General features: G+C 43.5%; 1 protein-coding gene across 8 annotated transcripts in view; it reads right to left on the bottom strand.

Moving 5' to 3' along the window:
- fbrsl1 (fibrosin-like 1) overlaps positions 1-27696 on the bottom strand; it is a 252090-nt gene that overhangs the window by 65379 nt on the left and 159015 nt on the right. For all 8 annotated transcript variants that reach the window (XM_079161362.1, XM_079161358.1, XM_079161361.1 and 5 more), the window contains one exon: positions 22695-22724. In XM_079161362.1, the coding sequence (XP_079017488.1) occupies positions 22695-22724 (30 nt within the window). The remainder of the gene's footprint in view (positions 1-22694; positions 22725-27696) is intronic.

Genomic DNA, 27696 nt, shown 5'->3' with positions numbered 1-27696 from the left:
GATGTCCAGAGCATTGGAGCATGTCCCCTGCTCTCGGGCGGGGGCTGTTTTATTAATGAGCCAATCGAATGAGTGCAGGCTGGGGGCTGGTCACTGCTGACTGTAGGAAGCACCTTGGGCGGCCAACATGGTGAGTGAGTGTGGCTGGGAGTCAGAGGACCGATCCCTGCAGGGGCCCCAGCCAGTAATGTACTCCCTGGCGGTGCTCGGTGGAGGCACGTTTGACAAATGGACTCCTTTAGCAGAGCTGTGCCGGGGGGGGATCTGGGCTCTGGTGTTGGCTCATGGCTGGTTTACCTGCCCACCGCCATGCTCGCTTCTTCATCTGCACTGCCTCCCCTGAGCTCAGACAGCTACTGACTGATAATGAGGCCATGTACACATGAATGGATGGGCCATGCTACCAAAGACACACAAACGTGCCAGCAAAGCGTACACACACACTCACACACACACACACACAGACACAGAGCCTGACTGTGCGGAGATAGGCACGGCTGTTGGGCGTACAGTATGTTGTTAGAAGAATTGTATTGACACTGCAGCTATGATGTCTATGATGGATTAGATTGTAAAACTGGCAAAGAAAACTTTGCTCTATCTATATTACAAAATGAGCTGAATGTAATGTGTAAGCGATTAGCATTGGTCATTATTTAGATGAATGTTTGATGAAGCAAAATAACTTACAAAAACACCAATTTATAAAGATTTGAATTGGCTTTTGGAAAACATTTTAAGATTTAGTTTGACAGTTAATTTACTCCTAAATTCCATATGTCACATCTTAATCAGACAGAGACAGGAAGTCGATGCTTTGGCATTTGCGGCACACTCCCTTTCCACAGATTAAACTTTTGTTGACATTTATCTCGCATAAAAAAAAAAAATCTAATCTTTAACGGACTTTCTTTTTTTCTTTTTTTTTTGGGCAAACAATCTCTTGTTTTCTAGTGTGGTGGCAGATGCTGAGGTGGGAGACAAGCATTGCGACAGATCTGGATGTGTGTAAACAAGGAGCTGAGTGCATTTGTGTTTTCTTCATGCGGCGCAGGATTGTGACAAATTCCAGAGCAAGTCTCTAGTGAGTCCCACTGCTTTGGTGTCAGCACAGAGCGGCTGTCTGTGCGTGATGGAGCCGAGAAGCGCTGAGCACCGCGGCCTCCCTTGGGATGCGTGCCGAACAAGATGTCGCCTGTCAAGCGGGGAACATTTGAAAATAAATAACATCAATGATGATTTCAGTTTACTTGTCACAAGCGTGTGCGCTTTGAGAAGTGATGCCATCACTCTGCTGGGGATGCAATCGCTCCTCTTCCCTTACCCCCCCTCTCTTCTGAGACAGGCCTTGGCTGCCAGACGCACTCCATTTCCTATTCAGATTCAACATCAATCTGTTGGAGGCTCCAGATATCAGTCTTAACAAGCTGCACAGTGAGACGTGTGCAGAGAGCATTCATTACAGCCACAATAATAACAATGGTGGATTACTCAACAGCCCTTCTGTAAATATTTGAACATGTCTGCTTTCAATGGGCAGAGCAGGTTACTGATATTAGCTTGGATATCCTGGATGCATATGATTATGATTATATGTACTCTATTATACACAATTAGAACATTTCAATTACTTGCATCAATATGAATGGCTTAATGCATTTTGGGAATTCATACCCCTCTGATCAGTGTTATATTTAATTGCTAAAGGAAATGTATGCTCCCTATGTAGCCAACTAAAATGGCAAATGGCAGGAGCAATAATTACACCAACAATTTCAAGGACAATTTATTAGCCTTGACTGGAACTCAGTTTGTTCAATAACTCAAAGCCAAAGGACAGGTGAGGCCATTCATCGGATACCAGAGAGTGTGTGTACTTGTATGCATGCCTATGCACTCATTTGGCCTCAGCACATTGGAACGAAGCCCAGCAGGAGAGCCTGAACCGATTGGAGTCTCGAAAAAGACCAAAGAGCACTTGTAACACAAAGAGTTTCATCTCAGCTCCTTAAAGAGAACCATCTGTTGTACAGCAGTCATTCTCTCGCTCTCTCTCCTCGCAGCACTACAGTCGATCGTAGGTCAAGAGCAGGAAAACAAATGTGCAGTGTGCACATGTGTCTGTCTGTCTGCCATTCCTCCAGCCAGAGATTACATATCAGAATGTTCTTTTGGCAGCGCCGCAGAAAAGAGAGGGGGAGAAAAAGGGTCCCCGAGGTATGGAGGAAAGATCTGACTTCCATAGAAAGGCATCATAAATTGTTTGCAGAGTGTTCGTCTCTTGAAGACTGGCGCACATCTCAAGTGGATGGAGACTGTGAGGAGGGGAGGTGTTGAGAAAATGCAGAGGGACTGAGTGAGGTGAAGGAAAGGGGAGTTTACGCATCTGGGTTTGGCCGTCGTATACAGGGGGCGTCTGAACACGCTTGTTCCAGCCTCCTTCTTGATGTTCGGGGCCATGTCCTGCACTATCAAGGCCAGCCATCCCACCTTTCCATGACCTCTCTGGCAGCACACACACACACACCAAAAAGGGGAAACCGAGGGAGGTCAGGCTTATCTGTGTCCGTAGCCGGTTATATACTGGCAGGGAGCACGGACATGCATTTCTACCCGTCAGCATGTTAGTGTGTGCCATGGTCTTTCATCACCCCACAACCCCCTTTCATAGCTCGCCTGCACAAAGTGAATCAACCTCTTGCTGTGCACCTCAGAGCCACAGGCCTCTAATGCAACCATGTATTTCCCTCTCACTCAGCACATACAGTGTCTGCCTTTGATTTGAGGCTGGTCTGAGGGCCAATCGATCATAGTTTAAAGGCCCCTAATCAGCAACAGGAAGGAGGGACGAATAAAATCATACATCATGGCTCTCTGGCTGCTGGCCTGCTGCTATTCTCTCTGCCGTGCTTTCTCTCTCTTTCCTCTGTCACTCTCATGACTGTGTTTGATGTCTAGAAACAACCAGAAGCACTGAGAGCAATTTTTTGCATTTAGGGAGAAGAAATGGGGGGGGGGGGGTCAAAACGAAGCACAGGACCCGCCAAAAAACCCAAGGCACAAGATAACAAGCAAGAGAGAAAAGATGAAAAGAAAATGTACGAATGCTTCTCATGCAAATCATGTAGGTCCTTTCAAGAGCAATATGGAACAAATATGTCTCCTTATTTTGACCTACTCTAGTGCTGTCTTTGGGAGATCCATGGTACACTTCAGGATACTTAAAAGCAATAGAGTCATATATCTTTCCCAGATGAGAATGTTACAGATATATGGAAAAACAATCATCTGTAGCTCTCCTTATATGAAATGCCCAATGAAAGAAAGAAGCTATCAAAAGTAACATAACTTGTGCAGCGGGCCCAGTTTCCCCAAGGTAGCTCACCTTGGAGAGGTGGAGCATAATATCCGTGATGAGCACAGGGACTTAAGATGTTGGTTAAATAAAGAAGAAAGGGATAAACAGAGGGAATGAGAGAGTGAGATGAGTAAAACAAAAGAGAGCAGTAGTGAGTATGTGCAGCAGAAACCCAGAAGACCCTCTTGTCATTTGTGGGCTGGCGGAGGCTTTTATCTATGCCTTTTCAGATGGAGTCATGTCGAGAGTGGAGAGCAGGAAAGAGGGTTAATGAGCAGCATTGACTCCTATCAGCCTCAACAGTGCCCAGGCCCTTGGCCTTTATAAAAAAATCATATCCTTTCACCCTAATTAAAAGGCAATGCTTTTACCTGGAGGGTGACCCCACTGCACCTCTCTCTTTAACAACCAACCCCCCTGTCTCCTCACTTTCAATCTGACCATTTGGTGATTCCTTTTCCTCTCGACCCAGATCCCAAGTGAATGGTGTGCTGGAAATGGGGACATTTATATTTCCCCAACAAAACATAAATAAGAAAAACAGTGGCTGCACAGAACATGCACAGTCACAGGGAAGCAGAGTAGGTAGAGCAGGGGTCACTAATAGGTGGACTGCGGTCCTGGTCCGGACCTAGACTCTGTTGTATCTGGACCTGGACCTATAACCGATATATAATTGAGAATTATTACATTTTGACGGAGCGCTTCTATTTTAACCTGCGCAGCTTTTACAGCCTTTACGGCACTCGTTCAGCGGTCCAGGAAACACACCGACCAATTACATGTAAATAATCTCACCTGATGCTGCTCAGCCAATCAAATATGTGTATTTCGATAAGCGTCGCTGCTCGAGTGAGATGCAGACGTGAGAAACTGGACAAGAGGTTGAACAGTCGGAATAGTACGAGAGTCAGAGAAGTTAATTCACACGGCGTCATCCAAAAAGAGAAACCAGAGTCTTTAACCAAGACTGGACAGACTCTTATATGTTCAGTCTTACCACGGCAGTTTAAAACCAGTATGTCTCGTATGTTCAGAGACCGTGGCGATTATTAAAAGCAGCAATGTGAAGCGTCACTACGAGAGAAAGCACAAATATTATGAGGAAACGTGCCCACTCAAATCCGAAATGAAGGCACAGAAAATAAACAATCTAAGAGCCCAATAGGATCAGAGTCCTAACACATGAATTCACTGTCCAACAATGAGGAATAGAGCTGAAACAAGTGATCTCAATAACCACAGATAAAGTCCCTGCAAACAATTTTCTCTTATTAGAAGATGAGAAGAATATAATATCGTGGCTTTTTGACACTTAACACCTGAGTGAACTGAATTTACAGCCGCAGGGCAAAGACAATTCAGTTAAATTCATGTTTCTAAAATGAAGTACTTTATTTTAAGATAAATATTATTTAAAAGCTTTCTGTAATGTTTTTTTTAAATGTTTAAATCCAGCCCTTATTGTAATTTAAATGAAAGAACCACATGTATTTATTATTAGAGTAATTATTATTTATAACTCAATAAATATTCCTGATATATTATTCAATTGAACTTTCTTTATTTGATTCGACAGTCAGTTGTTGACTACATACAGATGTTGATGCAACTATTAGGCTACTTCAATAATTATGGTACTAAATTATAGCGCACGTTAGACATTAATGTGATGTTCCGGACCTTTGTATGAGGAAATCCTCTCTAACTGGACCTCTTTGAACATTAATTGAATACCCTCGAGATAGAGCCTTTGAATTGATCTCATTCTTCTCTTGTCACCAGTTCCACCGCTCTGTACGATCTCGCTCACAGGTTGTGGGATTAATTGACTCTGTTCTGTAGTACTGGGGACACATTGCACATTTGGAAGGCCCTTCTATTGGATTACCAGAGAAAGCAGAGAAGCGAGGGCCCTGTAGTCCTGAATTCTCCTTTGTCGTACTGCAACGGTCTTTCTCTCCCCCCTTCAAAGTACGATGCAACAAAATAGCCACACAGGCATTATTAATGAACTGAACTAGAATGGGCAAGCAGGGAGGAGCTCATTTCTTATTAATGAGATGCTAACCAACTGGCAACCTCCCTGATAGTCCTATTAATGATCTTTAGTGGCCCTCAGGCCATTCCATCTCCCTCTCTCTTTCCCACTACCTGTCTCCCGCCCCTGCTCACGCCCTGCCAACCTGCCTTCCTCTCTGTGCAAAGCCACCATTCCGGCCTTCGTCTCCTAACATGGCAGGACTGAAGCAGGGAGGGGAGTGGAGGGGTGGGGATGGGAGGTGGTGCAGGCCTGTAATTTGTGAAGGGGATTTAGACATTACAGGGGGAAAAAGGGCTCTCTTGGGACCAGGCAGTTGATCAGCCGTGGCCCTGGTGGAGCAAGCCAGACAAATAACAAATGACAGCTCTGTGATTAAATCAAACCTTCTACTTTAAGTGTTGAAGTATCTGCCTGTCACTAACAATCTAGGGCTTGTTAAAGCTCCCATCCCCTCCTCCCCCACTTAAGAGCCCTGCCTCCCTCTTGCTGCGGAGTCCCATCAAGCACCCATCCCCTCCTCATCCTCAAGACTACCCCCCCTACCTTCCTCTACCCCCAAAACACATCAATCAAACAGCTCCCTCAGGACACCCTCCCACCTCCTCCCTTCGTAGTCCTGGCTAGCCATCTACTCTCAGGAGAATGTATGAAGTGACACACACACACACACACACACACACACACACACACACACACACACACACACACACACACACACACACACACACACACACACACACACACACACACACACACACACACACACACTTCTGTATACGAAGAAATCACCACATAGCGATAAAAGAAGTGGTTTAGCATAACATTTAGAAACTCATGCAAAATAGATATGATTGCTAATGCAGTGGAATAAAATAAAGAAATGATTGCACTATATTTGAATCCACAGTAGGGCTGCACTGCACCATTGAGAGCCATACAATGTAAACCAATACAGTATGGGTGTAGTTCAATAGACGCATCTTATCTTAGGTCATAATTACTTTTTTATTGACACACCAATGTGAATATTCATTAGTCTAAGTGCTCATTAGGGCCAACCAGTAAAAAAACAAATGCTTGATTCAAAATCTTTCCTATAATTATTGGGGTACAGCTCAGTCATTGTTAATGATGCTGTGCTGGTGAGCTGCTGTACCTTCAGTTGCCTGGCTTTGAACTAAGCTGCATCAACGACTTTTCTGTTTTCATTCTTTACATTTTAGTGTGCAGTGGCTGTGAACAGAATAAGTTCATTCCCAAACCCTTTACGAATCTTTAAAAAGCCCATTTGAACAATTCTATACTGGTTGTCTAAAGAAAACCTTAATATTAATTGATTCTGGCATTGGTTTTTAATATTTTGTTCTTCTTGGTGTTCAGCATCCAAGAAATGTTTGATCCTAAAAATCTAACCACATTCAGAGGTACTGAATATTTCAGCTAAATATTACACTTTATAATGTTAAACCAAAATATTTATATTTCCATACCAAATCAACATTGATGTCAACACACTAGGTACCATTTTCAAATCCCTTTTGTTTCTAATCTGATTCAGGTTTTGAGAAAACTCATGGGTAATCAGAACCGTTTTGGTTCCTTTGTTGCGGGTCCACATCCTCCATGTTGTTTTAATGCGCAACCTGTTGGTGAGTCAAAACGGTCTCTGATGACATTAAAACACTGCATGATCCGCTGCTCTCCTTCGCATCTCTGTAGCCTTTTCACACAACATTAACATCATCACGCCTTGAGGCAACAAAAGCTGCCTCCACCAGGGACCAACACGCTGGGAGTCAAACTGGGGCCAATGGGAGGAGGGGGTTGGGGCACCGCAACATTTATGATTTTTATCAGACCCAGCTCTGCCATCACAGGTGGCCTGACTCTATCAGCAGATTTTATTGTCTGCTGGGGTAAATGGAGATGGCATTAACCCCAGTGGTGGGCAAACACACCCTTCACAGCCAACAGTCCTTGGAACAGCACACGTTTACAACAAGTGCCATAACCGGCTAGAACGGATGAGGAACAGGAAGAGTTTGGCTCGGGAAGTTAGCGGACCTTACAAAATGCTTAGCTGCTCTGCTGCACGTTGGGCAGGCTGTTGACGTCTGAATGGTGACATGATTTAAGGCTATATTAGTATTCATCACACCAGTCAGAAGCCATTAATCTAATATCCCCAACATGAAATGATATGCAAATTGTTGCCCATTGTAATGCTGTACCACGCGTCAGTGCTTCAAAATGGCCACTGCTGCATCTGCATTACAAGTTCTGCACAGTGAAAAAATAAAAATAAAAGGTGCCCTGCCTTGTCTCCAAATACAAATAATCTTAAAATTGTATATATATAGAAAAAAAATTATACATATTTATATATAATTTGAAGGAGTAATGAAGTTGTTTTGACCTACTGTAGTGCTGTCTGTGGGAGAACCAATGTACATGTCAGGATATTTAACAGCAGTAGGATAGGAGCAGTCCATAAGGCTGAATGTCTTGATACAGACCATAAACAATTGTATTCTTTAAGTCCCTGACTTCCATACAGCACATGCTCTTGCTAGATTCCTATTCGTCTGATACGTTTAAATCACAGGCTGCATAAAATATGGGCGTAGTTTCCGTGACATCCCCCCCCGTAAGAGGCTCCATCCTGCAAGTGACGACACAGCTCAACTCTAGAAATGGGCTTAGGGCCCCGGGTGACGCAGCAGAGCAGACAGCTAGCAACCTGAGACGGCACCTACCTGTCACTCAACGGGGGAAACGCCCTCAATTATGCTTGAAGCCTTAATCTAATTTAAACCGGTGAGTCATATGAAAAAAATCATCCTCAAAACAGATGTCATGAATGGGAAAATTAGCTGTAGAGACTAAAACCCTTTTTTGTACCGGGCTGTTAAGCTGGTAAACTGGACATTTTAACAAGGGGTTCTACGGGGATTGACTCACTTTTGGACCAAACTTTCTAAAGAAATTGTCAGCTGGAAAGTGTGATTTCCGTGGCTGGTTCTCAAAATGTGCTTAATGTTTCTAAACTCGCTTAACGAACAGGAACAGAACAATGGGACCATTTCAGATGAAAATGGACCACAACATGTCAATCATTCACACCTGCTCCACAAACCTGGTACCTGAGCTAATCGCAGCACCATAGAGCATCCGCTCACTAATCACGATCACCATCTCGCTCTCCATGTCTCACTCAGTCAAATAAAATGAACTGGCATGACAGCACAGAAACCGATGTGCCAAAAGAGTCAAATATATCATTTTGCCGAATTATAGAAACCATCAGATGGACAGCAATGATTAAACACGTCGACACATTAGTATTATATGAGACTTTATAATGAAATTTAAATATATAACATTAGAAATTAAATGTAAACCAGGAAAGTCCAGAAGAATACACGAGTAGGATGAAGTCGGTGTTTGTGACAACGCCAACATTGCACTAGTGACAAACACATACGGCTCCATAGAGGTTTCCTCATTTTTGGGGTCACACTGATAGCCATTCAGTATGTCTCCCTGCTTGCACCACAAAGACTTAATCATTTTCTAAAGAATATTCTAATAGTATCCCTACCATATCGTTAATCTTATCCATCAAACAGTAAGTCATATATTTGTATTTGGGATTAAGCATTGTAGAAGATTCACTTTCAGCTACGCAAAGCTGAGAAACAAAAGAATTTAAAAATAACTATTGGTATTCTTCTTTGTGACTCCAAATTGATTTGGCTGTACTGTACACTGTGCTGTGCTAAAGATGAGAGAATATGCCTCAGGGAGAGATCGTAATGGTCTCCAGAGGTTATCAATACAGTCAATATTGACCTCAATAATGATGATGTATAGACGGTGCAATACTGTTGTTGAATAATATTTAGACTTTGAGCTCGTCACCTGGACGTGGACACGTCCAGTTTTACCAAGATGTAAATCTTGGTAAAACAAACAACACACCTAGACAATGTTTTTCACACCTCACCGTAGTAAAAGGACACTAGAGGACAATTGTTTCTGGCGGTGTGCCCGGCTTTGAGACTGAGGCCAGGGTCTGAGCTGTGTCAGGGAATATGCCTGGTGACAGATGCTCGGGAGACACGGGCCACGGCGGAGGTCCAGGGAGAGCAATTAGCACAAACGAAGAGGCTATGTCGTTAGCTGGTCTTTATTAGTCTCAGTGATCAGTTCAGAGGCCATTAGTCTCATGTGATCACAGACTTCCCTGGTTGGCTCGGCCCTTTACTGGCGTTTGTTATTGCACATTTACACTGTTTCAAGGTGGGGAGACCCACGTATTGCTTCTCGGTCATTGACAGATGATGATTTTTGAATATTATGGATGCGATGCAGTTTGGCGATTACATATCGAAGAACAAAATAATATTGGGTGACATTGAGAATTGAGAACAAATCATTTCAGTGTTTGTATTGTAAGCACTTGCTGTTGTTTGATGTTTTGAGCATGAAAAGGATAAAGACATGGCACGCTGTATTAGTATAATTACTACCTTTATTGAAACTATCATCACCTTTAACTGATTCATATTTATCATCCTGTGTTTTGATGGATAATTTTAGAACACCGTGCTTTAAAAAAAGAACAGAATAGTGTGGCAAACACAACTAAACTAATTATATGGTTGCATGAAAATGTGTCAAATTTGCAGCATCTATCAGCAGCTTTAATCCATCAACACTGTTTCTGTCAGTAGCATTAAAAGACACTTTTTTTTTTTTTTTCAAGCACATGGTCCAAAGAGGGTCAAGGGTGATGGCCGTGACCAAAGCGATAAATGACTTTGCTGCACGGAGGTCCGAATCAGCGCTTTCTCTTTGAGTTATCTGCTGAGTTAACTGGCCTTCTGCACAGGCTCTGACCTGTTATAATAAAGAAGATCATTGTAAATAGAAAATAGGCAATGGTAGGGAGTCATAATACGAATGAATACCAAAGTAACCAGCAGTCACAGCCTTCTGTTCATCTGGTTCAGCTTTTTGCTATTTATTTTCACAACTTTTTTGAGGACCTTGTCTCCTCAAACATGCCTACCATGGTGGGAATGCTGGTACGGAATGTCTTGCTCTGAAACTCGTGTGATATCACTGAGCCTGTTGGGGGGCTCTGGGATATCTTCGTGTACACCTCTCTTCTCTGTCCTGTGGTGCATGCTGGGAAAGAGCCGCCCTGCGTGTTGTTCCTCTTCTTTGACCGGGCCCTGAGAGACTTCCCTGCTAATGTTCCCCTCCTGTTTTACAGCAGTACTTCCTGGAACAGCCCCCCTTCTAGTCATCAGAAGCTACATTAAGGGAGCACTCTGAAGTCTTCCTCCACCACTAAGGGCCCCTGATAAATAACTTATGGGGGAGAGGATTCAAAACATCTCTCCTATTACTAGCCTCGATTCATTTTTTACAGTCCCTCGAGCCCCCCATCTGTCCTGCACTTCAAACGCATCTGAATGCTCTGAGATACTTTCCCGATTCTATCCTATGGGATCCATGTGAAAGTAGAGAAGGAGGGGAGGTAGAGATGTGAGGGGGGTGGGTGGAAAGAAAAGGAATATGACAGAGCCAGGAGCCTTGAGCAGCAGAATGTGCCGAGAGCATCTCTCCCCCATCACCTTCCTTTCTGACTATTCTCCACGGAGGGGAAGAAAGAAAGCATTTGAAGGAGAGGGAGAGGAGGGAGGGGAAGATTTGTGGTTGAAGCGTCATTGTCCGACTCAGAGCTGCCACTCTGTCAAATTATAACACGTCCAACAACTCCGCTTTTTTCTCATTCGCAATTACAAATTAGTCCATTAGGCTGTCGGCTGCCTGTCTTTTCTCTGTGCTGGAAGGGGATGTGTGTGTGTGCGTGTGTGTGCGCGTGTGTGTGTAAATCCATAAGGGTGGGCAGATGGGAGGGGACCTTCCCTGGGTGGGAGATGGCAGTTTTAAGCCACATAACGAGACAAACAAGCAAACCAACAGTTGTAATTTGATGTGATGTCGACAGTAATTGTCTTTGATGCCGTGGGTAGGCGCGAGGGTGGAATGGGGGCGCGGCGGGTTGGCCTTGAAGTGGTAGTTATGGAGTATAAATTGGGGCTGCCTGCTTTCTGAAGGTGTGAAAAAAATCCAGACTGCCATTTTGGCGAGGCCGTCACAACAGCGTTTTAGTCAACCACCCTATCAGCTTCAATGGATTTTAAATTAGCAGTGAGAGCACGGCTAACAACGCATCACGGCTGAGTAGCTGCCCACTCAGAGCATACATCTGACATGTATGGATTTAGATGGAGCGAAAATGGCTTTCACTGGTCCCTTTTATTAAGACCATTATTTTTTCCCAGCTCTTGAGTCAGGTCTATTCACATCTCAAGCAAATTCAATTTGAGCTCGAGATCAAAAGATGTGCATGAGACCAATTTAGTGTAAAGTAAGTAACAGGGAGACACTTAATTCAAAAGGTGATGATCTTATTTAACTAACATCACATAACATTTAATTATTATGCCTTTTCCCCTTATTAATCAGCATGATTTCTATCCAACGGGTGCATTATAAAGCCTCAAGGTGGCACCTTTGAAAGGGAATTCATTACTGAACAAACCCATGTCTTTCCACTTCTCCAGTGGGCCTAAAAGGAACTCATTTATTACAGTATATTCTAATGCCGGATAATATTCATGCAACTTGGTAGTGGATTTACACTAAGTCCAACTGTTTCTACCTTCTGGCCACTATTGCAGACAGTTACTAAATGTCAATGGCCAGATGAGTACTCTGTGGATCTAGAAAGCACAACCACAGTGTCTTGAATTAATAAGGCTGGTCTCATTTTATCACTACGTGAGTAAAGCTAATGAAGTCATGAAGGAATTAAGTTGTTTAAGGGCTGAACTCTGGTTCTTGGCGGACAATAATGAGCATGCAATGAGCGAACCCCCCTCCAACCTCCTCAGTCTATGTCGAGCTGCTAACATTGCTTTCATCCAGCCGGTCTAGAAAAAAAAGGACACGAGCCAGTCTTTCAAAGGACAAATACGGAGTGGGGGGTTTTTGGGGAGCCAGGGTCAACTTAACAAGCAGGGATCTTACAGATATAAAGGTAAAATGCTAAAAATGTATGGAGGCATGTTTGGACGGGGGCCACGGTGAACAGCTTGGCCAGCTGAGCAACATCACAGCGGGACGCCTAATAAGCTCTGCGCAATTTTTCACCCCATATTTTATCAATAAAAAAGCAGTTTAAACAGTCTCCCCCCGAACCGCAGCCGCTGCACTGCCTGCCATCTGGAGCTCTCTTTCATTTTATAATCCAACTGTCATTAAAATGCTTCTTGGCAGTTTACAGCTCGTTCCCTGTGCAGATGTGGAAGCGATCTTCAGACGGGGCCCTCTGATCAAAGTGTTCGCTGCTGTCAGACTGAACACTTACCACCCTCAGGCTACCTTCCAGTCCTATCCGGACTTAATGCCTCCCATTATTTATTTATTTCCACACTTCTCTATTTATCAGGTGCAACACTCCCTGCAGAGCTATGGTCAGCTCGAGAAGCTGGCAACGGTTGCCTCGAGGTTACAGAAGCAGGCTTGGGGAGGTTGCAGGTTAAAAATGTTGTTTTACGGTGGATTTGACATTAGCTGAATATGGATGGCTAAAAGGAATGAACAACAAGAAAGCCAAGCTACTCAATCTGACCAACCCATACGCGGTATTGTTTTTGGTGCCTGGATGCAACTGGGCTGAAAAGATTTTAAGATCCAGAAAAAAACACTTGGTAAGATAAATGTTCAACTCAAAAGCAGGCATTTATTTTCAATACCAGGTCCATTAGCTCAAGATAAAATGTATTGTATTCTAAATCATAGAAATAAGTCACCTGAAGTGTATGTTGAAATGGCACTACCTCAAATATTTTGGCAACAAATGTGCTCAGACTGAAATTATGTCAACACAATGCATTGCTGTCCTGTCTACAGGTTTTCAGTCCATCCTGTGATTTAATTGATTCTAAGTTCCACTAGTGAAACACCAATGGAGCACAAACCCGACTCTACTGTAGGACTATATCCGAGTAAAGCATGGAACAATCATCTTGCATTCAAAGACAACAATAACTATTATACTATATATATAACATATCATTACTATAAGTCATAAAACGTGTAAATGTGAATTTTGTAACCTAACAAAATGAGCTTTTCTGGCAGCAGACACAAAGGTGATGGCAGTAGGTCAACCCGTTGGCAGTGTCTCTGTATCATATCACACTGCCACATTCACTGTGTGCACACGCATGACTTGCAGACTGCCCAGCGACCCGCGGCCTCCTCACTGATGTGGCGCGCCGCGCATGGCGTTAATGCTCCGACCGGGTGTTGATTGAGCTCCCCTGAAGCCAGTGACGCATGTTGCCTTTGTTTGGCAGCCGTGCCGGTGTAAGAACTGGGGCCATATTCCGCCTGTCAGTGCCATGTGTTCGGTCTCCTCCGAGCACAGCGGCTGATGCCACTCAACCACCACCCCCCTACCTCCCACCCCCTGGCATCTCTGTGGGCACCCCAGGGCTAGCAGGTCTGCACTAATGAAGTCAAATTAATTTAATGGATGCCCATGCTGCCTGCGTCTGTGGCGCTTGGCAGGGGGACAGTTTTAAGGCTGGCCTCTGTCTGTGGCTCCAAGCCTCATGCATATCCAAGAGCTGCTGTGCGTCTTCTGTGTGTCAAGCCGAAACTGACAAGCATATCAGCTTCAGTTGTGCCACTGCACCCTGCAACACTCAGAATTGATCTTCTGTGCCCATAAAAACTAAAGTGGCAGGGAGAGTTCCACAGTTAATTTTGGAGAGAGACCAGGTGTGTCCACTAATTAAAGCTCACTGAAAAGGCAAAGGGAAAATAACTGGCAAATGAACATGAGTGACAGTCATCGTTAATACCTGCTTCCCGCTGCCCCCTAAGCCTAAAAATCCCCCTGTTAACTTTTATGGAACACCCTTTGATACAATAATTATTTTTTTCCCTGTAATCTTTCAAGCCCTGTACCTTTTCCCCTGGATGGCGCAGATCAAAGCAGACTGGTTTTGTGCATAAGGAACTGCAGAGGCTGGGGTTTCTGGCTTAATTGAAGGCAGCTGGCCCCTGTGTGTGTGTGTGTGTGTGTATTTGGGCCTGATCTCAGAGTTCTCTCCGGGGTTCTCGGCTTTCCACATCATATACACATTCGCCCACGGAAAGTTCCCTCTGGAGCCCAAGTGACGTGAGGGCCTGCCGGGCTTGAGGTCTGGCAGTCGCCAGCCCATCCACAGGCATCTGAGTGTTTAGATTGACTTGGAGATGCTCAAGTGGTTAGCAAAAGAAGGATGGAATATGTTTCTCTCAGTGGGTGGGAGAGAGGCTCATACTCAGTGCTCACTTCCTTTACTGTCCATCATCACCATTATAAGGGCTGCAGATGATCCTTCTCATAAAAGGCTGTGAAACTTGGCTTTCCGAGGGAAATATTTTGAAACAGAAAACAGAGCCCAAAGAAATAACAATGACCAGTGACTTCATGATTGATGTGTGTTGATTTTCCTTCTAAGATTTATACAAATAAATGTGACTAGCATGCTACTTAGCTGACTGGCCTCTTTTTGTGAGGAGGGAATTGAGGCTCTCTAAGCATTCTTTTCGCAGTCACAGTGGACCCAAGCTCCACTTACTGATGTATTCCTGGCCTGAGAGCAAACAACGCATCTTTTGGGAAACTTTATCTCCGATGGCACTGAATCCAAATAACAACAGGGAATTTTATATTTATCCATGATCGCATATGCCCTTTGTTGTGGGGGAAAAGCAAGTCCTCTTGCATTAGGAAGTCTTGTGCAGACAAGCCAAGGCTGGGACAGACATGAGTCTTGGTGCGCCAGCTCTAAACGCACATCAAGTCTGTCTTGCATTTCCAGCCAGAAGAAATGTGTAAGTAATTACGGTCCAACCATGTTTATTGAATAAAACCCCACTTAGACGTTATGTTTATGCACGATCAGAAACACTCAAATCATACATCCACATATACAGAAACATTTGTGCCTTTTTTTTTCTTCTCTGTCCACAGAACTGCTGCACCCAATATGGAGTCAATTTTACTTTTATTACTCATGTGGAAAAATGTATATAGTGCTTGGATTGGTATTCAAATGCTGTGCCATGCTGCTTTTGGAGCACAGCGGACACACACTGAGCACAAGGTTAGTCAGTTTAGCTACCTGTTTAACTTTGTGTCCCACAACTGCATTGGAATTACTCTCAGGGCTACGTGTTGTGCTTTACCTGCTATTAAGTGGATGCTCATTAACTGCTGTAAAAGTGCATAACTCAAAACACATTACGCGTGAAGTGACTTCAGGTTAATTCGGTTAAGCAGGTTTTATGTTTGATATTATTTTTTGCAATCTAATTATTTTGAAAGGAAGGCATGAGCTTATGCTACCAATAAAAGCTGCGGCCCTCTTAACATTACACAGTAATCCTATTTCATGCTAATGTTGGAAATATTGATGAAGGCAGTTTTACAGGAGAGAAATTTGAACTTTTATGAAATGCATAGTGCAATTGTCTTCATCTGCAGATACACTGAGTATCAGTTAGCTGAAATGTGGCACCACAGTAATACTGCACAACTTGTCTAGTTTGACATGGCAGGCCATGCTTTCTCTATCAGTGTATCATTGAACTGACAAGATCTCCAGCAGAAAATTGTGCAATTGAGCATTTCACCTGGCCGCTGCTGAAAGCTCTCCTATTACAGGGGCAGGGCTCTCAGGTGGGAAAAATAGTGTTTGAGGAAAACCACCTCTACAAAACGGATCTGGTTGAGGTGGAGGGAAAAACACAAACCAAAACCTTGTGTTCATCGGGGCAACAATAAGTCCCTCAATAACAATGATCACACGCTGCTGAACGTCGCAGAGTGGTGACAGGATTTTCTCAAAGTGTTAGCAGAGCACTGCTTTTTCAAAGACAGAGGGTTAGAGTGTGTGTTATGATTTTAACAGAACAAAGGGACGGACATTTGTTCTATTAACACCCTCTGCCAACAGAAAAAAATACCAGTGAGAGGAGGCAGTAAGTGAAAGAAGATTACAGTCTTGATGCCATGTTGTGTTTTCACACCTCTCCTGCTCTGAGTGGCTGGCGTGGTTTTGCTTCCCACAACCCTTCTATTTTCATCTGCAATGCCAACATCAGTGCTAACCTTTAAGAAAGAATCTGGACCAGGCTATTGGGTGCCACATCAATGACGCCACGGCCATGTTGACTGTCCCTGCAAAGCCGTATGACATGCATTGCTAGTGACAAGTAGTCTTTGCTGATGTCAGTTGGCTGTGTCTGTTGGCTGGCCCTGCAGAAGCTCCAAGTTTTACTCTGTCATCACGCCTCTTCTTCCCAACATGCACTGGGGCTTGGTTTCACCGCTGAGCTTGCCCTTACACTCACTTCACGCCAAGCTTGCAGACAAACACACATCGCAGAGGACTCAAGGCGTCCTTCTTCACTTCAGAGACAAATCCAAATGTCCTCTCTGATCACCGCATACTTGTGCTCTAAATGCACAACAGATGTATCTCCTGAGAACCACGCAAATAAAAATAAAAAAGCTTTAAGCTTTAAGCAGACATGATTTGGATCTGAGCAGAAATGAGAGCATGTTGCAAACAGCTCAATAAAAATTAAACCGATAAATGTTTCCAGGTTCATTGTAATAGCTAGATGTGAGGAACATCATGATCTGTGTATTTCTGGCCAACCTACAAAGTTAGAGGTCATCATCTTAAAAAGTTGATTATGGCGTAACTCTAATCTTAGCATTAACCCTTAGTCACAAAGTGAACACTGTAGTGAATAGAGGAAGGAACTGAGGGAGGGAGGGAGGGAGGGGAAAAGAAAGACAAAAGCAAGAGGAGAAAAATGACATCTCCATATTAAGGCCTGTGTTGCCGGTGTCAGTTCTAATTTCACAGTGCCTGTGGGGAGCTGAATGCAACCAGTCAGTTCTGGTCTCGTCTCGTTCCTCCTCCATTTTGAATCGAGGCCGGTGAATCCCAAGCTGGGGGGGGGAAGGAATATTACTGGCAAATTGGTTTTAGATTAAAGGAGGTGGCGAGGCATTCTGCTTTCTCAGCTCTTTCCCAGGTGCACTTAATCTAATTTCATTAAAGAGATGAGGACGGATGATCACTTGTGTCGAAACATTAAGCCGGTCCATTTTTCCTGTCCATAAAAAAAAACGTTAGGGTTGTCAGCGGGCTGGTGGGTGGCCTGTTTGTTATTGAATATGATGACTCTCGGAGACCAATCTAGATCTTACAAAGCAGCGGGGGTTGAGGGGGTATGTAGGAGGGGGAACATACATACATGAATATATTTTATTATTGCTGTTTTCCTTCTCCAAGATGGCGACGGAGGGGAGGAAGTCAAATTTGACAAGACTGGTAATGACAGATAGAGAGCATATTACCAGGAGGATGATCATTTAAAGAAGAAATAGAGAGGTGAGGGTAGTGGTGGTGCTAACGGATAAGTTTGAAATCCACACAGCATGTTTGCTTTTTGTTGGGGGTGCACTGCTTACTTCACAGAGCGTACACCCCCCCCCCCCCCCGAATTCATCAGCTGGGAGGATACCACGAGCTGACGAGCCATTACTGATAAGCCGGTAGAGACGCTCCGACGCGGTGATATGGCATTCATTCTGCACACAGCAGGAAGATAAGGGGGTAGAGAAGGAATTAATGTGTCAATCAGAGCCTGTGCGCTGCCCTGGCAGATGAGTACACCGGAGCCATAAAAGAGCTCATAGACAGGATGTGGTAATGGTCCTTGGAGACTCCCCCCGAGACAGATACACTGTCTGCTGAGTGACTGCTCGGCAAATAGGACCAAATAGAATTAGCCGACCTGGGTGTCCTCCGCTGTGGCTATGGTGATGCGGCTGCGGCGGTGGCAGAGCACCCGACACATGGCTGCTGTGTTAAGGGCTGCAGAGAATATAAGCGGTTCATGCTAACGTTCCGCAGGCAGGCGGACGGCCACTGTATTATTTGCGCCGGAGAAAGAATACAGAGGAAATTGGAGGAGCCAGTGAGGATGAAGAAGTGGGGCCTAATGGAGATAGGATGACACTTCAGTAGAGTGCATGAACAAACTGAGAAGGGATAACTCCCGCTCTATTTCTTTCCCTGCCTCTCCCGTGAATGAAAATGACTGTTTTGACTTGGAGTATCTCACACGTGTCAGAGGTTGATAGATTACAGGCGGAGCAGCATTTTTATAGCAGTTGAAAGGACACTTTGAATAAGAACTGCCGTTCGGTCACTGATTGCGGAATTTGTAAGTCTTAAAATAAGTCTTAAAAATTGCTTGACCTAAGTTAGTTTACCAGATTGTGAGTATGTTAATACCCGAAAAGATGAAACTATTGAAACATGTCTCACAAAGAGCCAAATAAAAACATCTAATTAGGAAGTATGTTAAATAACACATCTCATTCACATTCAACACTGTCCTTGTGACGTCTTGTTATCACAGATGTCACCATTACACAAGCACAACCATTCATTCAACACATTATTTTGTGAAACACTAAACCACTAACACGTGTTCTGGGGCATGTCAATACATTTTAGTCACACAGTCATTAAGTGGGTCGAAATATTTGGATCAAGAATAAACAATGATGTTCCCAGTTCCATAGCATGGCCTCTAACAGACTTGAATACACGTAGTCCTTGTATTGCCAAGCCATTTACCCAACATGTTGTTAGTTCTTTCATGAGCATCTGATTTATATAAAACTGTAAAGTCTGTTAAATACCCATAAGGAATACTTAATTATGTGGCTTTCCCCCCCAGGGTGCAGACATAAGTGAGGCAATTCAAGGTCAAGGCTGTAATTTTTTTTCAAACGAAACACTGAATAGTTTTCATTGTCAAACATCATTTAATCTTGGACATCATATGACAGGCCTCCCAAGAAGAAATGCCAGTCATGAGAACACAAAGCTGGGCCGATTTACCAAAAAGATCCCCGTTGGAGCCTAAAACTGGAGGTGACCTGGCCCATCTCAGAAGAACTCAAGGAAACACTGCATGCTATCTCCTTACTTTAAGAAAAGAGAACTTCACAAGGTGCAGCAATCTAAACCGACTTTCCTGTAAAAGCAACTCGTCAGTTTTATTCAACATACAGTGTACCTGATTGCACCCTGGGGGCACACCTGGAAGCTATATTCTAATTAAGTTAATCTGTGAAATCCCGACAATGTGGGTGTTCAGGTGGCTGGTAATCTGATGTGAAAGGAGTCTTTGTTTTCATTGGAAAGATACGAGCTGGCACCTGTTTCAGCAAAACGTTACACAAAATTATCGCTGTCGGGTTATCCTGAGTGCGGGCAATTACAAATGACAGTGTTTGTCTTTCTCCTCATGGTACCCCATTTTACACCATTGTTTTCTTTTCCTGTTTTTGGTGATGGCCTGTCAAAGTATCTTCTGCTTTCCTCAGCAATGTGCTCTGGCTGATACGCAACTCCCATCATCACCTTAATTGTGAGATTATGTTTTTCTGAGGAATGAAAAGGTCAGCACTGCTCTAGCCTTTATCCAGATGTTGTTTTTGTCTTGCACTGTTGTGAACTGTATATTTTCAAAGATTTCATAATAGTGAAACCTGTTTTGAAATGATGCTGTTGTTCATTTCCTGTTGGCTGAAAATAAAAGCTTTTCTTTGTCCAGTACCTCTGCTCCTCAGAGTGGAACATGACCATCAATAGAACAATGGATAGTATCAATACTTACCTTTAGGCCTCTTACTTTGTTATAAAGCTTTCAAATAGAGCATGTGGCTATGTTGATGGGTTGCTATGTTGGGCGTGACACAGGTTCTTATTGCTCAATGCTTGAAAGATTAGGTATTGCTCTTCATAATGCAAGAAGATGGGTATTCTGAAGATTTGGCATTTATGTGAGGTTCATGTCTTCCAAAGTCGCTGTTCCATCACATGCTGCTTGCTGATGCAAAGCTAACGTTAGCGAGCAGCAATTGAGGAGGAACATTTAGGTATATATATATATATATATATATATATATATATATATATATATATATATATATATATATATATACACATATATGTAGTCATTATTTATGTCAGTAATGTTAAACAAGTCCTATTACAGATCTGTATTTGTTACTTCTTAAGAGACCTTAAAATGTTCACATTTTTTAAGTCTATTTTAAAACATTACTGACAGAAGAACTCAGACAGAATGAAATCAGTTCTTTCACATTAAAAGCCAAGATAACGGAACAACTTAATGCTTACAATTCCATTGTTTCATTTGCAGTATTATTTTGGTACCTATTGGATTCACAATAATGGTTTAGGTATCATGATTATTTAGTATGTTTCTCACTTAACTTGTAATAAAAGTGGCATTAGTAAAAATTGACAGTCTTTTTCATAGATTGCATTCAGTATTAATTTGTATGAACCAGTAATGGTTGGCAAGATGAAATACCATATATGACAAGTGTATGGGAAGAGAAAAGCCTGAGCAGTCTGGCTCTTGACAGTGGACTGTGTGTAATTGGTACAGAATTCAACAATCAGACAGCTGAAAGCTTGGCAGCAATGTCTAATAGTCCGGCGTGTGTTGAACTGCATCCCGGCCCACCTAAACTGGCAAACATAACTGGTGCCAAATTGCAAATATGGAGCTGTTTTTTGAACAGACAGAGACTGACACCTACACAACAACATAGCAACACAGCTATTTCTATCAAACCTCCTCAGCAATCTTTCTCTTTTTTCCTCCTTTTTATTTAGTGTTGTTTAGCATCCGAGTATCAAACTTTTATATAGTAAATGTCAAAATGTGTGACACTATAGAACTGTTACAAGACTCAAGGAACTAGTAGAGCAGGAAGGAAAACAAAACCCTGAAAAGGAAACACTCTGAGAGCTTCCCTCCTACTGTACGTCCCTCTCTGCCCCCCCCCCCCCTCCTCAGCGATGCCAGGGAGCCGTATGGAGACTGACAGGCCTGCTACGTCTCTCCGTCGTGTCAACTAGCTAGCGCCCTCGGTTCCTTCTCGCTTCAATGAAGAGATAAAAGCCTATTGACTTGCCAGGCTACAGTTAATGCAAATTGGGCCTACTATCAATGTATTATTTATAAGGAGAGCTGCAGACATTTCCACAGAACTGGGAGCTAGGCTTACAGGAGATTAGGCATGCTATCTCATTCATTTACCAGGGAGTAATTGCTAAACTGTGGAGGAATTAGAATGCGTAAGGTTCCCCAAAGGCGTTTCATCTTGTAACCAGGTGGCTGCCATCAGACAACCACCTCCAAGTCTGTGATAAACAAATACACACAAGTGGAACCGATAGACTACATCTGTCAAATGGTTTAAACTTGATGACGTCACCGCTAAAGTAATAAACCTTTTTTTTTAAGCCCACTGAGTTGCTGATAAGTTGTTTTCCATGTTTACATTTGAGTCTTTTGAAGGAAAATAAAGATTACATTATAGTACCATTTAGTGTAGTCATTTTTCATGAACCTCAAAGACCGCCTCGTATGGTGATTGATTCTCCATACTTCAGCCAAGCAAAAATGGAAACTGCACAAATGAGCAGCTATCATTTCTGGTCGCCATCTTTGATTAAGGAGGATTAAGGTACAGAGACACCCTATCGGTTTCCAAAATTTGACCTACATTATTAAAACAGGATTTCTTTCTGTGACTGGAACATACTCATTGCAAAACTCTCAAACATAACACTAAAAATCATTATATAAACAGCATCAAGTGGAGCTATGATAGCGCTAGCATATCCAAGAAACAAGCAGACAGAGATGGTATGTACCATGCGATTAAGAATACTAAAGTTGACTGTATTTAGCATACACTACGATCTAGGCAAGAATGCATAGTTAAGACACAGTATTGAGGCATAAAGTGCTAATAGATGTTGTGTCTTTTTACACCGCAAAAGAGAAAACTAACACAAAGAACAGCTTCTTCCTGTACTACATTTTCTTTGTCACTTTCTTGCTTGTGTGAGACGCAAATGATCAACAGTGTTGGGACCGCCAGAGTGTCTTTTACCCCTTATCTTTTTCCACCAACAAGACATTATGACTGTTTCCCTTCTTTAGTTGGGAGCTCATATATGTTATTCACAACTCTCAGTGGGGAGTGAATGAACACAGGAAAAGCAGTCTTACCTTGTCGTCAATGTCACACTCACTGTCACACTGTAACAGAAAAGAGACAGACACAGGATATATAAGGAATTATTCATTTGGCTCCCCCCCCCAATAGCCCATAATCAGTGCAGATGTTATTTTTGTGTGCAACCTCTCATTCACTGACAGCTTTCAGTGCAAACCGGCAAAGGATGAAGAGGGAGAGGAGAGTGTGGTAGTCTAAGAGAGTTTTTCATGTTTGAAAAGCGACACAGCGACCGCATTGAACACCATTCTGGTGTTTCTGTTGCAAATTCAATGCTGTAAATTTACAAAAGATGAAAAACGAATAATACTATACACTGGATTCTATTATAAAGAGTCTGTTCAATGACTTTGCATTCAGCTGCAGCTTGTCATTTAGCCTTTTAAGAGTGTGTCCTTGAGATACTATCGTCTAATTCAAAGCCGAGCTTAGACTCTCTGAATACTCAAAAACAGTGCCTATTAAGTGTGGTATTTCAAATCCGCCTTTGTCAAACCAGTCTTTAATTTCTATGTCAGACTTCTACAGGGATAAAGGAACTAAATAACAAGGGAGGTTGAACTCTGAAATATGCCTTGTCTAGCACAGCCAAAGGCCAAATCACCTTCTATTCAGTCGAAAAAAAAGGGAAATGTTTCTTTCTTCACTTCAAATTTCACCATTCAAGAAAAAGAGAAACAAGTCCTTGTAACAGACAAACAGAGGAGAATACTCCAGATATTAGGTGGCACAGCCTTGACATGTTCACAGGCAGAACTTTTTTTTTTTAATTAGAATTAGAAAATTGCATTCTAGAATGGGTTAAGTTAAAGTAAAGTCAATAATCCCGGCTAAACTTTAATTTTCATGAGAAGCATGACCTCATTCTCATCTTAAATCCGGGCCTACACGATGCTTGCTTCCGTTTCTCACATTCATTTGAGGGTAAATGCTTAATGCTCCTGGCTGGTAACTCTCTCCCCCAACACAATAGATGGCAAAGTTGTGGAAACAGGAGTGGTCGAGCAGCAGGCCAGTCCCACTGGACCTCACAGCAGGATGCATGACGAGCAGAGCAATTCAAGCGAAGAGCCACATCGAGAGGGAGAGGGCCCCCTGTGAAAAACTGCCTTCAACCTGTCAATTAAGTCCCTGTGGCAACATATTTAAGTGGACCCGCTTTGTTTTGTTTGACTCCCTTTCAGAGCTGGGCACAATGAGGAGGGAGCTGGGTCAATGGAGGCACAGCGGCCCTTTGTTGTGAGTGCGGTGGGTCCAAATATATAATTAAGTAACGAGAGTAATCAGTGCAAGGGCTCATTGGCCAAGGTCTCTCAGGAGAGGAAAGTGGTGGTGGTGGTGGTGGTGGGGGTGCTTCCATTCCCCGTGATTCATACTACTCAGCAAAGACAAGGGATACAGCTGGAGTCTTTGGTGGCAGACGTGAGAGAAGAGCATTGTGGCTCAGTCCTTTAGGAGGGTTTATTGTTGTCTGCATCTCTATCTGCAGAATATCGACGTCAAGAAACGCCTGAGCTCCTATTGTTCATACTGACACATTCCTACACAAGACAAAAAGTAAGAATATACATGCAGGATAATGCAGTAAAATGACATGTTCAATATGAGTCTTTGTCCTTGTGAAGTGATTGTTGTTTAAGTTTCCAGAGCCTGTCAGTAAGTACAAAGAAAATAAGTGTGAAAGCAAAGGAAAGGTGCCTCATAATACTGCAGAAAATGCAAAAATGGCCTGACAATTGATCTGCTCTTGTGTAAATATGGTTGAAAGAAATGCAAAATGTGTTCTCTTATATGTTCCACATTTATAAAACAATTTAGATAACTATAATAGTACTACTACTAATAATAAAGCATGTTAAATATTGGCGACATTTCCACGCTTTGTGTCCTCTTTTCTCTTGGAGAATGTTTGCAGACCCTATTTTCTGTGCCTCTGCTTGTGAAAAGACCTTCATTACAGAGTGCAGGGCGTTGACAAGAGAAAGTAGCTTAGGCTTCTTGTCAATCAATTCCCCATTCAGACTACGGATTCCAGACAAATGAATTGTCAGCCGTTTCTATACTGCTTGTTAGTGGATCATCACAACCTATAATCACCACCCATTTGTTCACCACTCTGGTGGTGAATCACATTTAAAACAATGTTTTTGTCCATCTTGATCCATCTACGAATTACAATAAAAGGAAAATTGATCCAATCTCCAACGTCGCCCTACCCCCAGGAAACAAGTGTAAATGTATTCTTAGCATGCAGCTGAACAGATGACTTCCATCTCACAGCAGTTGGGAGTTCTTCTCTATCCCTGGGGACGAGTTTAAACCCTAGGTGATGGAGATGAACAACTGGCTCGGTCTATTCCCTGGGTGCATGCTTGGCCTTGTTGTTGCAGCAGTAGCCATGACACTAGAGATGAGGCCTCACAGGGCTGGAGCTGGCGAGGAGGAAAAATAATATCAAAAGAGCACAGCATGGTGCTTATCCTTTTACAAGAAGGCTGCACTGCAGCAGAGCGTAAAGAGGAATACAGGCTAGGGCTCAGACAGAGAGACACACAGCACAGCAGGGGAGAGCGAGGCAGGTGGAAAGGGGGAACAAAACAACAGTACGAACAGGCAGGGGGGACGCTATAGAGAAGAACGGATGGACGGATGGAGGTAGTGTTCGAGCAGTTTTTGTCAGTATTGTATGTGATTGCCCTGTTGGGCTATTACACTTGCTCGACTCAAAGAAAATAATACAATGAACCTATGAAAGTAATAGATTGGCTCCCATGTGTGAGTGCATGGGTGTAAGAAGAGGACCACTTCATTTAGCCCCCTATGCGTCTTTGAATATGTACGCGGGGTGAAAGATTTTTTTTCGCAGGGCTATACAAGAAAACCAAAAAGGTGAAAAAGCAAAGCCACAACCCCAAATAGAAAACTCCCTAAACTGCATGTCTGGTGGTCAGAGGGGACATTGTTAAAATCGGAGAGATATGCAGCTCACTAAGCTGCTGACAGGAGCCAAGCCCCTAGTGGTTTGTGTCTCTCATAGATGTTTGCAAACTAAACAAACGGGGGAAAAAACGGGGAAAAAAAAAAAAAACTGGCTTGCTCTTCAGAGGCAGGGAGCAAGCAGCAACATCTGCACCTGGCAACCGCCAGCTACGAAGGGTAACAGGGGACCAGCTTCAGCGGATGGCTCATGCACAACCCTCCCCTCCCAGCATCCCACCTCCTTTCTAACCCCCTCTCCCCTCAGCCAGCACATCAGACTGATGCGTTTGACATTTACACAGCTTTCAACACTTCAGAGACGGGAGATTTATTCCGCCAGCGGCCTTGGCTGGAGCCGGGCCCCGACCTGGGCTGGCCCCCATGACGACCCTGTAGCTCAGCCCTTCAATGAGGCAGCGAAAAGGAACAAAACAGAGAGGGGGGAAGGAGGGATGGATGTCTCGATCCTCCTGTACATTTTCTCTGGCAGATTCCGAAAGACGTGCAAGGCGAAGACAATAAGCGTTGCGCATCCCGGAGCACATTAAAACGACCGGCCAAATTAATCACACAGTTCCACTTGTCACACTCAGAGGACAGTCTGCCATGAAGTCTGCCTCAGAGACAGAGAGAGTAGAAGAGGAGGAACTTGCCTGGCGACGCAAATGCTGTGAGGGCGTCAACGACTGTCTGACTGAATACTGATCCCAACCCTGTACTTGCTAAAAGAAACCGTAACACTGAATTGAGCAGTTTAGGGCGGCTACTACATCTTGATTCCTAAAAATATTTATTTTGGGTCTTTAAAGTAAAAAACGTGATAAATGAGAAGAGGAAAAAATGATGCGAAATGAAAAAATTGAAGAAGGGCCAGGAGTCCGACTGAGCCGTGAGACAGCAGCAGCACTCAGACATCTTAATACTGACGAGAGAAATGGCTTCAGCTCAGAAGACATCTCTTCAGGGACATTGACTGAGATAGTCCCGATTGTACGGGAGCAAGTACGGACAAATCCAAATCTCCTAGAGTGAGAGCACACAGAGGGGGTTATGGTCCATTTAGATAGTCGAGGACCAAAGCAATGTCAGATACTTCTGGAACAACACCAATTTCCTCCTGCAATTTCCCTCCTGCGGATGCTGGGATGAGTTGTTGGGACGTAGGCGCAGTGGCCACTCTGAGGGTCCGCTGGGAGACCTATTTCCAGGCCTAAAACATCAGCGGGATATCTGAAGGTCTCTTTGGCCTCGTGGCGAAGGGTGAAGCCTTACTTGAACTCAGCTTCCGTAATTTATCAACGGGATGTTTTGTTGCACCCTCTTACCACGTTACTTTCTCACCATCTCAGAGACAAATTTAAGCCACAAGTAGATACAAAGGACTAGTTTGTGCATGCGTGTGTGTGCGTGTGTGTGCGTGTGTGTGCGTGCGTAAGCATGTAAGTGGGTTGGAATAACATCAGAATAGTCAAATAACAAAAAGGAATATTTGATATGATTCACATTCACAAACCTTACAGTTTCATGGCTACTGTGCACCGTAACTAAAAAAAAGCTTTGGGTACTTAACTGCTGTATTCATAATAGGGTTGCCAAGGCTCACATATCACCACTGCATTTAACTCTCAACAATAGAGAAAAGAAATCAAGTGCTCACTCTTGACACCACCAGCTGTATCTGAAAGCACCACCTAGCAAAGTGATTTGATCACAGGATCAAATCTATACAGCCATTTGAACCTTGACCTCCCCAGCAGGCAGCATGGGAAGTCAGCTGATTACCGTGGGTCAGCCCCGGAGCTGTGGATTAGGAATGTATTGATCCCAGTGAAGATGTATGCTCCAGGGGGAATGAGATTGAGAGTAAAAAAAAAAAAAAACTCTGCTGGGTAGAAATAATATCGACCGGCAGAGGAGGCCTAGACAGGCTCTCACGTAAAACCATATTTGAGCTTGGGACCTCGGAGTTGGCTGTGCAAACATAGAGACGGCTTCAGCAAAAGCTCCTTTCACAGA

Source organism: Pholis gunnellus (genome assembly GCF_910591455.1).
Source record: "Pholis gunnellus genome assembly, chromosome: 6".
NCBI lineage: Eukaryota > Metazoa > Chordata > Actinopteri > Perciformes > Pholidae > Pholis > Pholis gunnellus.
Note: the sequence above shows the minus strand (reverse complement) of the source record. Positions and strands in the feature narration are given on the sequence as shown.